The sequence below is a fragment of the Hydra vulgaris genome, chromosome 05 (assembly GCF_038396675.1).
Source record: "Hydra vulgaris chromosome 05, alternate assembly HydraT2T_AEP".
NCBI lineage: Eukaryota > Metazoa > Cnidaria > Hydrozoa > Anthoathecata > Hydridae > Hydra > Hydra vulgaris.
Genome location: NC_088924.1, coordinates 27,640,001 through 27,654,249, shown reverse-complemented (window position 1 = coordinate 27,654,249; position 14,249 = coordinate 27,640,001). Strand labels below are relative to the sequence as shown.

General features: G+C 25.1%; 1 protein-coding gene across 3 annotated transcripts in view; it reads right to left on the bottom strand.

The window, feature by feature from the left end:
- Positions 1-14,249, bottom strand: part of LOC136080745 (fibrillin-2-like) — a 169,438-nt gene that overhangs the window by 92,895 nt on the left and 62,294 nt on the right. For all 3 annotated transcript variants that reach the window (XM_065797793.1, XM_065797792.1, XM_065797794.1), the window contains exons 5-6: positions 5,108-5,171; positions 4,934-5,023 (exon numbers count right to left, since the gene is read on the bottom strand). In XM_065797793.1, the coding sequence (XP_065653865.1) occupies positions 4,934-5,023; positions 5,108-5,171 (154 nt within the window). The remainder of the gene's footprint in view (positions 1-4,933; positions 5,024-5,107; positions 5,172-14,249) is intronic.

The window sequence follows — 14,249 nt, the reverse complement described above, 5'->3', positions numbered from 1 at the left end:
GTAAATTTAGAATAAGAAACAAGCTTGTGTTTTAAAGAATGATTTTAAATGTGATGGAATAGTCTGTAAAATTCCTGATATTAATCCTATCAATCATTTGTAACACATTCAACAGAAAATTGAAGATCAAGACATAAAAGCAGCTATGGTTGAAGCAGGAAAGAAAACTAAAATATAATTGTAAGACATAATTGTCTATATAATTGTATAATATAATTGTAAAATATAATTGTAAAGAATAACACATGCAGAATAAGCCTTATATCATTTGATCTTTTTATTTATCAGTTGCTATGTAACTTTACCAACTTTACAAATAAAACTGAATACTTTTTAAAAACAAATCAAATTTAACTTTTTATTAAAAAAAAAACAGGTAATCGAAGTGAGTCATTTTTAAGTAGTTCTACCTAAAAATGACGTCAAACGTTAAAGATTAAAGATAAGTTGGAGTAATAATATTTAGATAACCAAAATTACAAACAATTACTTTTTCATATTTTTTATTTGTATAATGGGTTTAGTCCCCAAAAAATCTGAGATAATTGAACTATTATTATTACCTGAGACTGTTTTCACTCATTAATATGGCCTAGTTTAAAATAACACCAATAAAACTGCTAATTTTATCACTGTTATATTTTTTTTCAATTTCTAATTTAATTCTCAGACTTACTGAAAAAGTTTTAATTTTGATTAATACTATGCAATAAATACCCTTTATATTCTGATTTTAATGGGGATTAGCTTACTTCTGAAACAAAGTAAGAATTAAACTTGATTAAGATAAATTTAAGCACTACAGAAAGTTTTAATATTAAAATATTAAAACTATATATAGTGCTCAAAGTTATCCTAAACAAGTTTACTTTAAATTCTGACTTTAGCCTAACAATTTCAGGCAAAACTTATACAAAAAATAACATTCTAAATAATAGACTCAATGTCCTACTGAAACATTTGGACCATATTTTTTGCACTTTGCAAGTTGATTTATGATTGATCTTTTGAAAAACAACTAAATTGCTTCATTGTGTCTACAGCACGACCGTCTTAATTTTCTTTTTGTGAAAAATTTAGTCATCTATTTTTCAACCATATAGAACATACTAGTTGCTTTTAAGTCACTCGTTAAATATTCTTGCTGCAAAGTGTTATTTAACATGTTTGTTGGGGTTGGTTTGTGTTCTTTTGGGATATCACCTTTAATGCAATTAACTAACCTTAGTTGGCAAGATAAGTTTCATTTATGAGCAATGCTATAAACTTGTTGTTTCAAAGATTTTGACAAAAAATTTGTGCCAAAACTTTTAAGCCACTGATTATGTGATGCTATAAGCTCCTGATATGTTAGGGAAAACATATGGTGTTCATATCAATCTGTTTCTTCACACACACTTTATTTATCTTGAATAACGTTTGTGTTAAATTTTAAAAATAGTTTAAATGCTTGAATGTTTAAATGTTAAAATTAGGTTTGTTTTCAGAGTTTAGGTTGAAATAGAAATGAAGTTAAAAAAAAATTTAAAAGCCTCTTCAACCTAGTAACCTGATATATGTTTAGATTTATAAGTGACATATATATATATATATATATATATATATATATATATATATATATATATATATATATATATATATATATATATATATATATATATATATATATATATATATAATTATATATATATATATAAATATATATATATATTATTAAACATATATATATATATATATATACATATATATATATATATATATATATATATATATATATATATATATATTTATATATATATATAAATATATATATATATTATTAAACATATATATATATATATATATATATATATATATATATATATATATATATATATATATATATATATATATATATATATATATGTACATATATATTTATATGTACATATGTATATATACATTAGGGGGTTGATTTTTTTACAACTATACATTGGTATAGTGCCAAAATCTGACATTATACATGAGATTACCAATTGCAAAAGTTTTACTGACTAAAGTTTCAAAAATGTCCCCCGTAAGTAAAAAAATATAACGTAAAAATCGACAAATTAACAGAAAAATAGCAATTTATTTTTACAAAACTTTCTGTTCATTAATATACAAAGATCAATTGTTTGTGCAATTTAAAAGTTGTTGTGCAGAATAAATCTGAAGTTCATCTTGTCAATATCTTTTGCATAAATTTCTTGCACAATTTTTATGGCTCTTACCGCACAGATATTAGATCTCTGAATTCCTTGTATGCGACTGGGCGACTGGGACCAAAATGTTTTCAAGGTTTTCATGGCTGTAGTTGAAGTTATTGCTTGCTCTAAATTGTTAAAATTATGTTCTGAGTATTGCATGTCAGAAAACCATATATCAGACCGGGCTGATGTAATGAAGTCACAAACCATGCGAAGTTGATTATTATTCGACTCATTTAAAATATATGCCAGAAGAGCATAGATTACTTTTGAATTCCATCTGGCATTGTTCAATGATGGCAGACTTATAAATTTTATAGCCGGATAGCTACCATTCACCTTCATGTATCGGTCACTTTGTACCAACTCAAACAAAAAGTCCATATCACCTCTCCATTTATTAGTCTTTACTTTACAAATTTTTTCACCTTGCTTAAAGTTTGATTTTAAATTTTCATAGTTTTTTTGCAGGTTTACAATAAATTTGTAATGTATTTCTGGTGATGAGCTTTTTCATTCATCTAAAATTTCATTCATGGAATGCTTCAAAATTGTGTCTAACACATGATGCTGACAACCAATAAATTGAACTGGTTCAAGATTTTTTCTTTCAAATTCTCTTTGAAGTTGGCTTACAACTCCATTTTTACTTCCAGTATTAAAACTTGTGGTATCAGATATTATAACTTTAATACTACTCCATAGTTGAAATTTATCTAGCACTTCAGCTATTCCACTGTAAATACTATTAGCTTTACCATCACCCAATTTCAAAATGGCTAACTTGACCTCCTTTTCTGCATTTTTTAAAATCAAGACTTGATACTCAATCCCGGAAATTCTTTTACCATCAAAATGCAACACCCAATCATCATTTTTTAAATGATTAATCATATGCTTTTCCATTTTTTGAGCTTCTGACATTGTAGCTCTATAAACCCAAGGTTTGGATGGTGCTTGCACATTAACACCACATTCAGATAAATTTTTGCAAACTTCTGCTGATCTCTTAATACTTAGTTTTGACTTCTTAACTAAGTTAACAGCAACAGTGGTGTTCTCATATTTTCTCTTTGTTTTTTGGCCTGGCGGATTATAATCAGAATCTTGCTCATCATCTTGTTCATTGTCTCCTTTATTGTCATCACTGACCTCTACTGTACCTGTTTCAGCTATGATAGTTTTCTTCTTGCCAGCTTTAGATGGATGTACTTTAACAATTTTTGATGTGCAATAACCAGCTTAACCATCAGTTTTCATCTGTAATATATAAAATTCTTTATCTTCATTGCTAAGCCAGTTACCATTCACTTTGGTTATATCAAATAAATAATCCCACTTTTCTTCAAAACATTGTTTGGATTTTTGAACAGAATGATATTTCTTAATAAGAATTTCTACTTTTTTTGTTATAGACCTTTCATTAATTTTTGGTAAACTCAGTTTAAGCCATAAATCAGATAATTCTGCGCCAACACTTTTACATCTGGAATAAACTGACTTCTCTAAATTTGATAAGTAATTATACCGACCAATAACAGAATAAGCTTTTGGCATTTTATTCATAATGCCAAGTGGCTGCAAAACTTTGTGTATGTGAGATCTTGTTGATTTTGATTTCTCAAAGTGGACTAGATTTTTTGTCCAGGCTTTGATATTTTCAGGTTTTTCAGCTATCTCGGAGCTTATTCTGGACATTCTGAAATATAAAGTAAATTGAAATAATTTTAAGTTACATGCAAAATTAAAATGAAATCTAGTAAACACAAAAAATCACCTTGATTGGAACACGTTTATCTTGACTACTAATGACAATAATTCAATCTTGTGCTTGCAGAAATTGATAACACCGGATGCATTCAAACAATGTATACTCAAACTTATATACTTATATGTTTGTTTATTTGTATCACGCTACACCTATGATATTGTAATTATTATAATTACAATATCTTTGTGCTACACATTAAAAATTGTTAAAAAACATTTACAATTTTTTATTTTCATATTACAATTTCATATTTACGGGTGACATTTTTGCAATCAAATGTCTTAAGGTATACATTTTTATAAATAAATATAAAAATGTCAGCTTTTAAAAATATACCCATTGATTTTTAAAAAAAAAAAGTTTAAAAATCAACCCCCTAATATACATATATATATACGTATATACATATATATATATATATATATATATATATATATATATATATATATATATATATATATATATATATACATATATATATATTTATATATATGTATATATATACATATATATATAAGTGTATACATAAATATATATATATATATATATATATATATATATATATATATATATATATATAGATATTTATATAGAGATATATATCAGGGGCTATTCTAGACCATTTTTGACAGCGCCGACTATATATGGGAATCGATTTGGGCGCCGCTCAAATTCAAAATTAAGGGCTTTTTTGTTACAACAAAAAAAAAAATTTAATCTTTTTTTAAGTTTTTTATCCAAATATTGTATTATTCTAAAGAAAATTTTTTTTAGCAAATGCTGGTCTTTTTTTCCTAGAATATCCCCTGTGTGTGTGGCTATGTGTGTGTGTATATATATATATATATATATTTATATATATATTTATATATATATATATATATATATATACACACAAAAATAGCAAAACTAAAAAAAAAAAAAAAAAAACAACCTGCAAAAACCCATCCATAACTTGTGGCAATATCTGTAATAAACCCGCAATGGTTCACAGTATTTAATACTGCACAAGATATAATTTTACCTAAATTTAATAGTAAAATTTTTTATAAAAATTCAAAAATTAAAATTGTTTAATAATTGATTGATTACAAAAAAAAAGATTTACCGTCAATATTTATATAAACAGAATCCATATATATTGGATTATTACTATTATAAAGGAAAGAAACCTAAAATAATATTAAAAAAAGTGTTAACTATATATATATATATATATATATATATATATATATATATATATATATATATATATATATATATATATATATATATATATATATATATATATATATATATATATATATATATATATATATATATACATATATATATATATATATATATATACATATATATATATATATATGTATATATATACATATGTATATATATATATATATATATATATATATATATATATATATATAAATATATATATATATATTTATATATATATATATATATATATTTATATATATATACAAAAATTAAACACAAATATGAATACTTATGTTAAAAAGTTGAAAAAAAATGTTGCGCAAAAAAATTGTTGCAAAACAAAAAGAAAATTAAGAAAAAAATTAAAAGATTGAAAGAGTCCATAAGCCTCAGTTTAATGAAATGGTTTTTAACCAATTCATTACTTATGTAATGTCATTTTTAACAAATCATCAGAAAACCAGCTTTTAAAACAAACTTCTAAACAATGGCTGAAGAAGATCATATATTAAATTACCTCCTGTGCCATAAATCTGGCATGGTGTAAAGCCATTTTGCGTAATATTTTTATGAGCATGCAATCTTTTCTGATCATTGAGATAACTTAAATCTTTATGTCAACTTTTGTTTCAACTTTTAAGATGATAACTTTTATTAGATATTTAAGATAATATCTTCACAGTTTTTTTAATTTTTATAAAATACATTCTACTCTTTTAAAAACCACATTTTTACCTAAGTGGTTATAGCGCTTTTTTAAATTCTTTCTGTTCGTTTTCAAGTCAAGAATCATGTATTGTTCTAATTTGCCAATTAAAAGTAAAAGAATTCATTAAAGATATAACTTAAAACTTCTTGATAATTTTAGTCATGAAAATATATTGCCAGGGTGTTAGCTTGGAAAATATAGGGTGTTAGCTAGGAAATCATAGGGTGTTAGCTAGGAAATCATATGGTGTTAGCTAGGAAAAAATCTTATACACTATTTTTGCAATATTGGAAAGTTAGGTGTTAAAATAAAAAAGAAGTTAACAAAAAAAAGCCACAGAAAAAAATTGCTTAATAGTATTAAACTTTTTTGACAGTTTCATATATGTACTGACACTCTATGATGTGGAAAGTTTTTGAATATTCAAGTTTTTAAATACTTAAGTATTTTAAAACTAAAAGTTTTAAAATACCTTAAAAAATTTTTTTTTAACTTTTTTACATGGATATTCGTATTTGTGTTTAATTTTAGTGTAAATTTTTATGTGTAAATTATACACTATAATTTACACATAAAAATAGTTGATATTTAATAATAATTAGTTATAGTTTATTATGTATAAATTAAGGTGATTTAAAATAATTCAAAAAAATGTCATCAGTTATAAGTAATAAAACTTATTTAAATCGATAACATTATAGCTAAGCTACTTGATAGATAAGAAACCTGCCTGACTTGCCAATTTCAATCGAATAGAATGTTAGTCAAAAAGGGGCGGAAGTAGATTCCTTTACCACAGGAGGGCAGCAAGTATGTTTTAACTGCGAATTTAAATATCTAGTAAATAAAGTATTTGTATATTAAAAAAAATAATAAAATTTTGAATTTATGAATTTAGTTTTTGTAAATTAAATCTTTGAGCTTGTAAATTTAACTTTTGTAAATTAAACTTTTGTATTTGTAAATAAAATAAAATATAACTGTGAAAGTTTATGTAAATTTAATTTCCTCTTTTATGTTTTATGCAAATATAACATAAGTAATACATTTGATAGCAAGTTTCATTTTTGATTTCTTTGTTGTTGTTATTTTCGATGTAGTTTACCGAAAGTTTTTTTAATTTCTTTAATAAATAAAAAAATTAACTTATTTGAGAGTAGGGGAACTTGTTGTACCTTTGACCACGTTGTACCTTTGGTCACTCAACTTTGTCGGCTTGCTAATTTTTTTTTATTTAAACGTGAAGTCCATTTGAAATAAAAGTCCATGACGACTCTTTTTACCATAAAACATCATACTTGGGATGGATGGTATCGATCCACAAGTAATTATAAGTTTTGGCTCTTAAAAAGTAAATATTTGTGTTAATCTTATTCTGATTTTAAAAATGTAATAAATTGTAGTTTGATTCATATACAACATTATAAACATTACCCAACATCATTTTTTTGTTATGAAAAAGTTTGGATGATTATGTCTGACCAATGGGGATCAAGGCGATAATTGTTAAAGAAACCTATCTCGTGTACCTTTGACCAGACTAAGATGTTGTACCTTTGACCAACAAAAACTAAAGAAAATGTGTGACTTTATCCAAATAGTTACAATAACTGATTTTATTTAAAAAAATTAGTAATACTGAGTATTGTAACTTCATTACACAAGTCTTTGCAAGATTGTAAGAATTGATTTTTCTAATTTTTTTCAGACAATTACGATTGATTACAAAATAGTTAGATTTGTTTTTATATTAATGTAAGGTAGGCCAGAAGTTGCTATATAATATATAACAAGCTAAAATATTAAAGAGGTAGCATGATTTTTAACAATAACATTTTGGTCAAAGGAACAATGTGCACCGGTCAAAGGTACAATTTATGTATTGTACCCATGACCAGTTGACTTTTTTTTTTAAAACGCGGGAAAAAGATACTTCTTGGTTGAATGAAAAAAAAGTCCTAAGTACAATTTTTGAATCAAAATATGAGAGAATACTATATAGTTTAAATGGTTTAAATTTACTCAATAGACTAAGCAAAAAACGCCAAAAATACTTACCCTAAAAAAGCAAAAAAAGGTCAAAGGTACAACAGGTTCCCCTATATTTATTAACTTATTTTAAAGTATATAAAATATATAAAATTCTTTTTCAAGTATATTTATTAGCATTAATTTTTCAAGAATGTTGCTGATATTTGATAATAATGATATTGGTCCACCGGATTTATCAATTAATTAGCAAATAATTGATCCTAAATAAAATTGTTTTAACTTTTGTGACACCACTAAATTTGTATCGTCTACCTTTTGATGAAATTTCTGAGTAAAAAGTGATGATTCGAAACCCTTTTTTTTTTATTCTATTAACAAATAACCTATCTACCAAACTGGAAAAAAAAATTAATTTGATATCTTTTTCCATTTGATTTTTATTCAATATATATATATATATATATATATATATATATATATATATATATATATATATATATATATATATATATATATATATATATATATATATATATATATATATATATATATATATATATATATATATATATTGACCAATACAAGCTAAACACTTTAATAATAGATCACATTTTTGCTGTTACAAGTAATATGACTCTTTATTTTTCAAGTAGTACCATTAGCTTTCTACTTCTTGTAAATATAACTTTTGCATCAAACATCCTTAATTTTAAATAATCCTGTTTTTTTTTAAATAATAATGTAGATTAAAATTTGGCAGATAGTGCAGTCAATTGGTGCAAATTTTGTGCTATTTAGGGTTTAAAAGCATGAAACTTGGTAGACATGTTGGTTAGGTTAAAACATTTGTTTTAAGACTTAGACCCACTTTCAATATGACCATAGATGGTCATTTTGAAATGGAAATAAAAATTAGCACCTGTCTTTAGTAATAAAATTTTATTTTTAAAAAATCTAATAATTCAACAAGTTAGAGGACTTTAAAATGCTATAAATCCAAAAACAAATTAGAGTTATTTTTTTAAAAAAGACAAGGTACAAAGTTTTAAAAGATTTTTATTTATTTGAAATATAAAATAAGTTTATTTTTTTATTTTTCCTCATAAAAAAACACTTTGATAAGACAATTAAGCCCATAGTACTTTTCCTGTGAAATTATTGAAAAATTGAACAATACCTTAATTACACGTTTGGAATACAAAAGGAGATTTTTCTTTTTGGTATAATTGTTCTATCAATTCCATGGGGCTAGATGTAGGTGTTTTACAAGATTTTTTTTGCTTTAATTTGTCAAAAAATTATTTTGTGCACATACAAAACTCCGAATTCAGTTATCTGATAATTTACAATAGTATAAAAGGTGTTAGATTCAAAAAAGACAAAAATCTCGAGAATGTCCCATAAGTATTTATGTAGTCATAATAATTCATACAAAAATTCGCAAAAAGACACTTGTTGATAAACTTTGTAAACTTGGGATATCAACATTTTAAAAATGAGATATGGAATTATCAACACAAATGGGTAAGAGAGTTTTGAACTACTTCACAGAAAATAAATTGGTTTGCCCACCGCGTTTGAATTTTAATGTTTTCACAACTACTGCTTTGGATAATATAGACCACAATCCAAGTTCCACAACAGCTAAAGACTCTTTTCACGGAACAGGAATATTATCAACAGCTGTTGATTTTTTAAATAAAGGTCATATACCTGTTATTACTTTTGACTAGCCATTGTATTCCTTGGCTACACTGATACAGCAGAATTAGAAAGAATACTATAGAGATAAAGCTTTCGCCATTATGATGGGGCCACTTCATATAAAATTCCGATTCCGAGGGTGTTCTGCTTTAGTTGAAGCAGAGATTTCATCAGCAGGGAAAGCTGAATCATACCTTAATGCATCACATGTATCAAAAACAAGAAGTTCGTATCAGGTAAATTTTAAAGTCTATTTTTTAATTTTTTGAAAAGATGAGTTTGATTTTGTGATATACAAACAATTACTAAACATCATTGTTCAAAAAATTTTGAGTTATAAAAGCTCTTAGGTTGAAAAATAATTCCGTATTAGGTAACTGCTGCTGCTCTTCATATTTTGATGAAATAAGCTTATCAAGACTACGTGATTCGAAATGAATGATGGGAAAAACTTTTTGATGATTGATGAGAAAATTGTGAACAGGTTTATCCCCAATTTAGATTTTAGTCAATAACACTCAGACTTAAGCTGGTTATATTAGCTTTTGTGTGATTAATAAGGACTGGAAATTTTGATTTGTATAGGCAGTGTATTTCAATCCATAGTCTTATTTGAAGAAAAGTAACTGATTGTTTTTTTCTTCTTCTTTGATGATTTCTGGATTTCTGGGATTGAGATATAAACATTGTTTATAAAAGATGGTTTTGTAGTAATATTGTTTTTTTATCCAATTTTTATTTATGTGTTCTTGTCCTCATTTATACATTCTTTGTTGCAAAATAACTTTTTTTTTTTTAGAATTTCTTTGCAAGTATGATTGTTTTCAAAATTGGTTACTTCAAAACTACCATTGTTTAACAATGTCAACTAACTCATGGTATGGTAAGAATTTTACACTCTGATTTAAGGTGTTGTATTTATATACAATGTTATATGTATATATATATATATATATATATATATATATATATATATATATATATATATATATATATATATATATATATATATATATATATATATATATATATATATATATATATATATATATATATATATAAAATATATATATATATATATATATATATATATATATATATATATATACAAATTAGTAGAAAATCACTTAACAAAATTTTTTCCCATTTAACAGTGTGTTTCATCAATAAAGACTCATCAGAAATGAAAGATCAAATTAAAAAAAAAAAACTTCAATTTATACCAAAAATTAAATTACAGAAGTCGCAAATGTCTTAACTACTGTAAATGTCTTAAATGTAAATCTGTAAATTGTATTTACTTGTAAAACTTGTAAAACTTCTTTTTCAAAAAAGTTTTACAAGTTTTTAATCAAAATTTTCTTAAACTTGAGATTCTTATATTTTAAGTCAAATACACATGAAAACAGTCAAAGATTAACTTATAAATAAAATCATTATGAATATGTGCATAATGAATACATAGATTTACACACAGATACTGTGTTTTGCCATAATAATGGATATGTAGGCAAAACAGTTGCTTAATTATGCAATAAATTCAATATTTATGGGTGTTTGATGAAATAGCTTTATTAAACATTAAATTTAATTTCAGCTTTTTCTTATAAGAAGTGTTTTTTCATAACAAATAATATTTAGATGATCGTTCCAAAGTTTTGGACCATAGTGGAATAACTTTCGATTATCAAAACAATTTCTGCATTTTTTTTGTTTTTAATTTAAATGTTTTTTCTGAAGTTAAGTATTAAGTTAAATTACATAATGATGTGGGTATTTACTTGGATAAGAGATTTGTGCATTATTAAAAGAAGTCGAAATAGATTATTTCTTTGATTTTCAGCAAATTCAATTTTTTTAATTTCTGATCATATACTTGATATTCCATTCAGGCTTTCAATAAAAGGTTTGCTGCCCAATTTTAAACAAACTATTTTTTTGATATCGTCTTTTCAATTCCATAGTTGTATATTAGGGTGTCCCAAAAATATGAAAAAAATAAAATTGTACACATCTAATTCTTTGTCTTAACACTTATAGAAGACCACCAGTATTGAAAAAAGATTTATAAGACCACTCCAAGTGCTTACTGAAGAAATTAAAGAAAACAGATTTTATAAAGTGTTCTAAGCTTTTCTTAACTGAAATATTTCCGATGCATCTAAATAAAAACTCTTTTAACAATTCTAATAGCTGTAGTTTTTCATAGTTTAAAAGGCATCTGTAATCTTTTCTAAAAGAAAACGTTAGCTTTGTATTAGGATATGGGTGGTAATTGATCAACTAGTATATATTAACAAACTTTTCTTGATCACTGTTCCAAATATTAGGAAATCTTAAAAATAGTATATATTGATGTGTTTTTAAAACATCAATAATACTAATTGTTTTTGTTTTTTTTGGACTAACAGCTATTTTCAAATTACTGATTTTTGAATATACCAACTTTATCTTATTTAAAATATCGAATTTTAAATATATCAACTTTGAAAGCGGCAATCTTGATTACCTTTTTAGAAAATGTAAATGAACTTAGACCGTTTTTTTCTTATAAAAAAACATCTAATCGAATTGTTACTCTTGACAAAAAAATCTTTTAAGCAATTTCGCTTTTAAAAACTATTAGAAAAAGAAATACTTATAATAAATTCTTATCACAAATGGGGAAAAGAAAGATTGCTAAAATAAAAAATTCAAACTACAAATGGAACAGTTCTACAATATTATTAGTATCTAATAAAAGTAAAATATTCAAGTCTACTCAAGAAAATTTGTCATGCAAAACAAAGAGTGGGAGTAGGGATATGGTTTGCCTTGACAAAGATTTCTGTTATGAAAATATGGAGATATGCTGCCTAAGAAAAATTTTTAAAATATGGAAATATGCTGGCTTTGAAAACTATATAATTTCTGAAGTACAAATTATGCAAAAGTTTATTAAGCTGAATGAATTGTACATTTCAATGCGAAATTCAAGTTATTTAGCCTGGAACACAGTTACCAATAAAAACACAAGAATCAGTTTGAAGAACTTCTTGAAAATTTGCTTCATACTCTTCAAAAAAACATAGAAGCAAAAATAAAATCAGATAAAGATATGCCAAGATGAAGTGATCTCTCATGAATCAGATGAATCCGAGGCATCAGGCAAATTATATCTTAATCTTTAATTCAAAAATTTTCAAATAATTATTTTTAATAATGGTTTAAATAAAAATTTTTACTTTAACGCTTAACCATTAACGCTTTTTGTTACTTAGGTTCTGCGTCTCACCAGTCTTCAGTTGCTAGTGATAGTGATTTCAATTTTCCAGAAAGAAATGAAAAACAGCTTTCAACACACACAAAGGTAAAGCGTCAAAAAACATCTAAGTCTGGCTGTATAGAAATAGCAATAGAGTTTGACAGAGACAAGCTTCTATTAGCTACAACACCTGCTAGTGTTAGATGCGGAATTAAAATTCGCTTACAAACAATGTTTTTAGGAGCTGTTATTAAAGCTTTAAGGGGAAATGTTCATAATTTAAATATGTCTAGAAGCTCAATAGCTAGAAGTAGATTCAAGTATATTGAAGATTTAGGTAAATTTTTTTTATATTTATAATAAAATAAAAATAATGATTATAAAGAGAAAAAAAATCTTTTTTAATTAAGGAGCCACCATCAGATCAAGCTATTATAAAGAAATGTTGGGTAGGAATTTGATCTTGCTTTTGACAATAAGTTAGTAAAAGAAATAAAGGAAAAGTTAATAATTACAGTTAAAAAGGAAAGGGTTGTGATATCTGTTACCAGTCCTGAATTCAATACAAAAGATGACCGTCTACTTGGAATTATAGCTGTAGACTAAAAGCACTAAAAGCACTAAAGGAAAAGATCAAGCTATTGTTATTCAAAACATTTTGAGTATTTTGAAACAGCTGATAATATAATTGGAGTCTGTACTGATACTATATCAAGTAATACAGATGGCCAAAATGAGGCTATAATAATATTTAGTAGAAATCTTAATAAATGTTTTTTTTGGTTTATGTGTCGTCACCACATATATGAACTCGATAAAACTCATGCAATACAGGTAATTACAAATGTTAAATCTAAGGGTCCAAGCAAGTACTTTATGTACTTAGCATTCCAAAAACACTGGGAAACTTCTCATGAATCTGTAAACTCAAGAACTCCAGAACTGAAAATTTTTTATTGTAACAAGCTGGAAATAGGTAGCAGGCTTTACATCCTGGCGCTAGCAGCTAAAGATTATGCGAAGTATTCGTTGGAGAACGAAATTTTTCCAAAAAATGACTACAATCACCTTGTAAAATATTTGGCGTTTTATCTTGGTGTTGAATCTGATAAGCTTAATGAATTTAAAATTCATCAACCTGGAGCTTGTCACGAAGCAAGATTCATGGCTGATGCCTTCTATATTCTTACACTAGAATTGACATCCACTATTATATATTTAACCTTTTTACTTGATAAAAATAAAAAGGAAATTGAAACGTGTGTCTTTATTGTTGCTTTTTGTTATGCTCCATGGTACCTTAAGTCTAGAAGCGCTCAACATGCTGTGCTTAATGATTTTAATGCATTTAAAGCAGCTCAATGATGAATTTAATGCTGA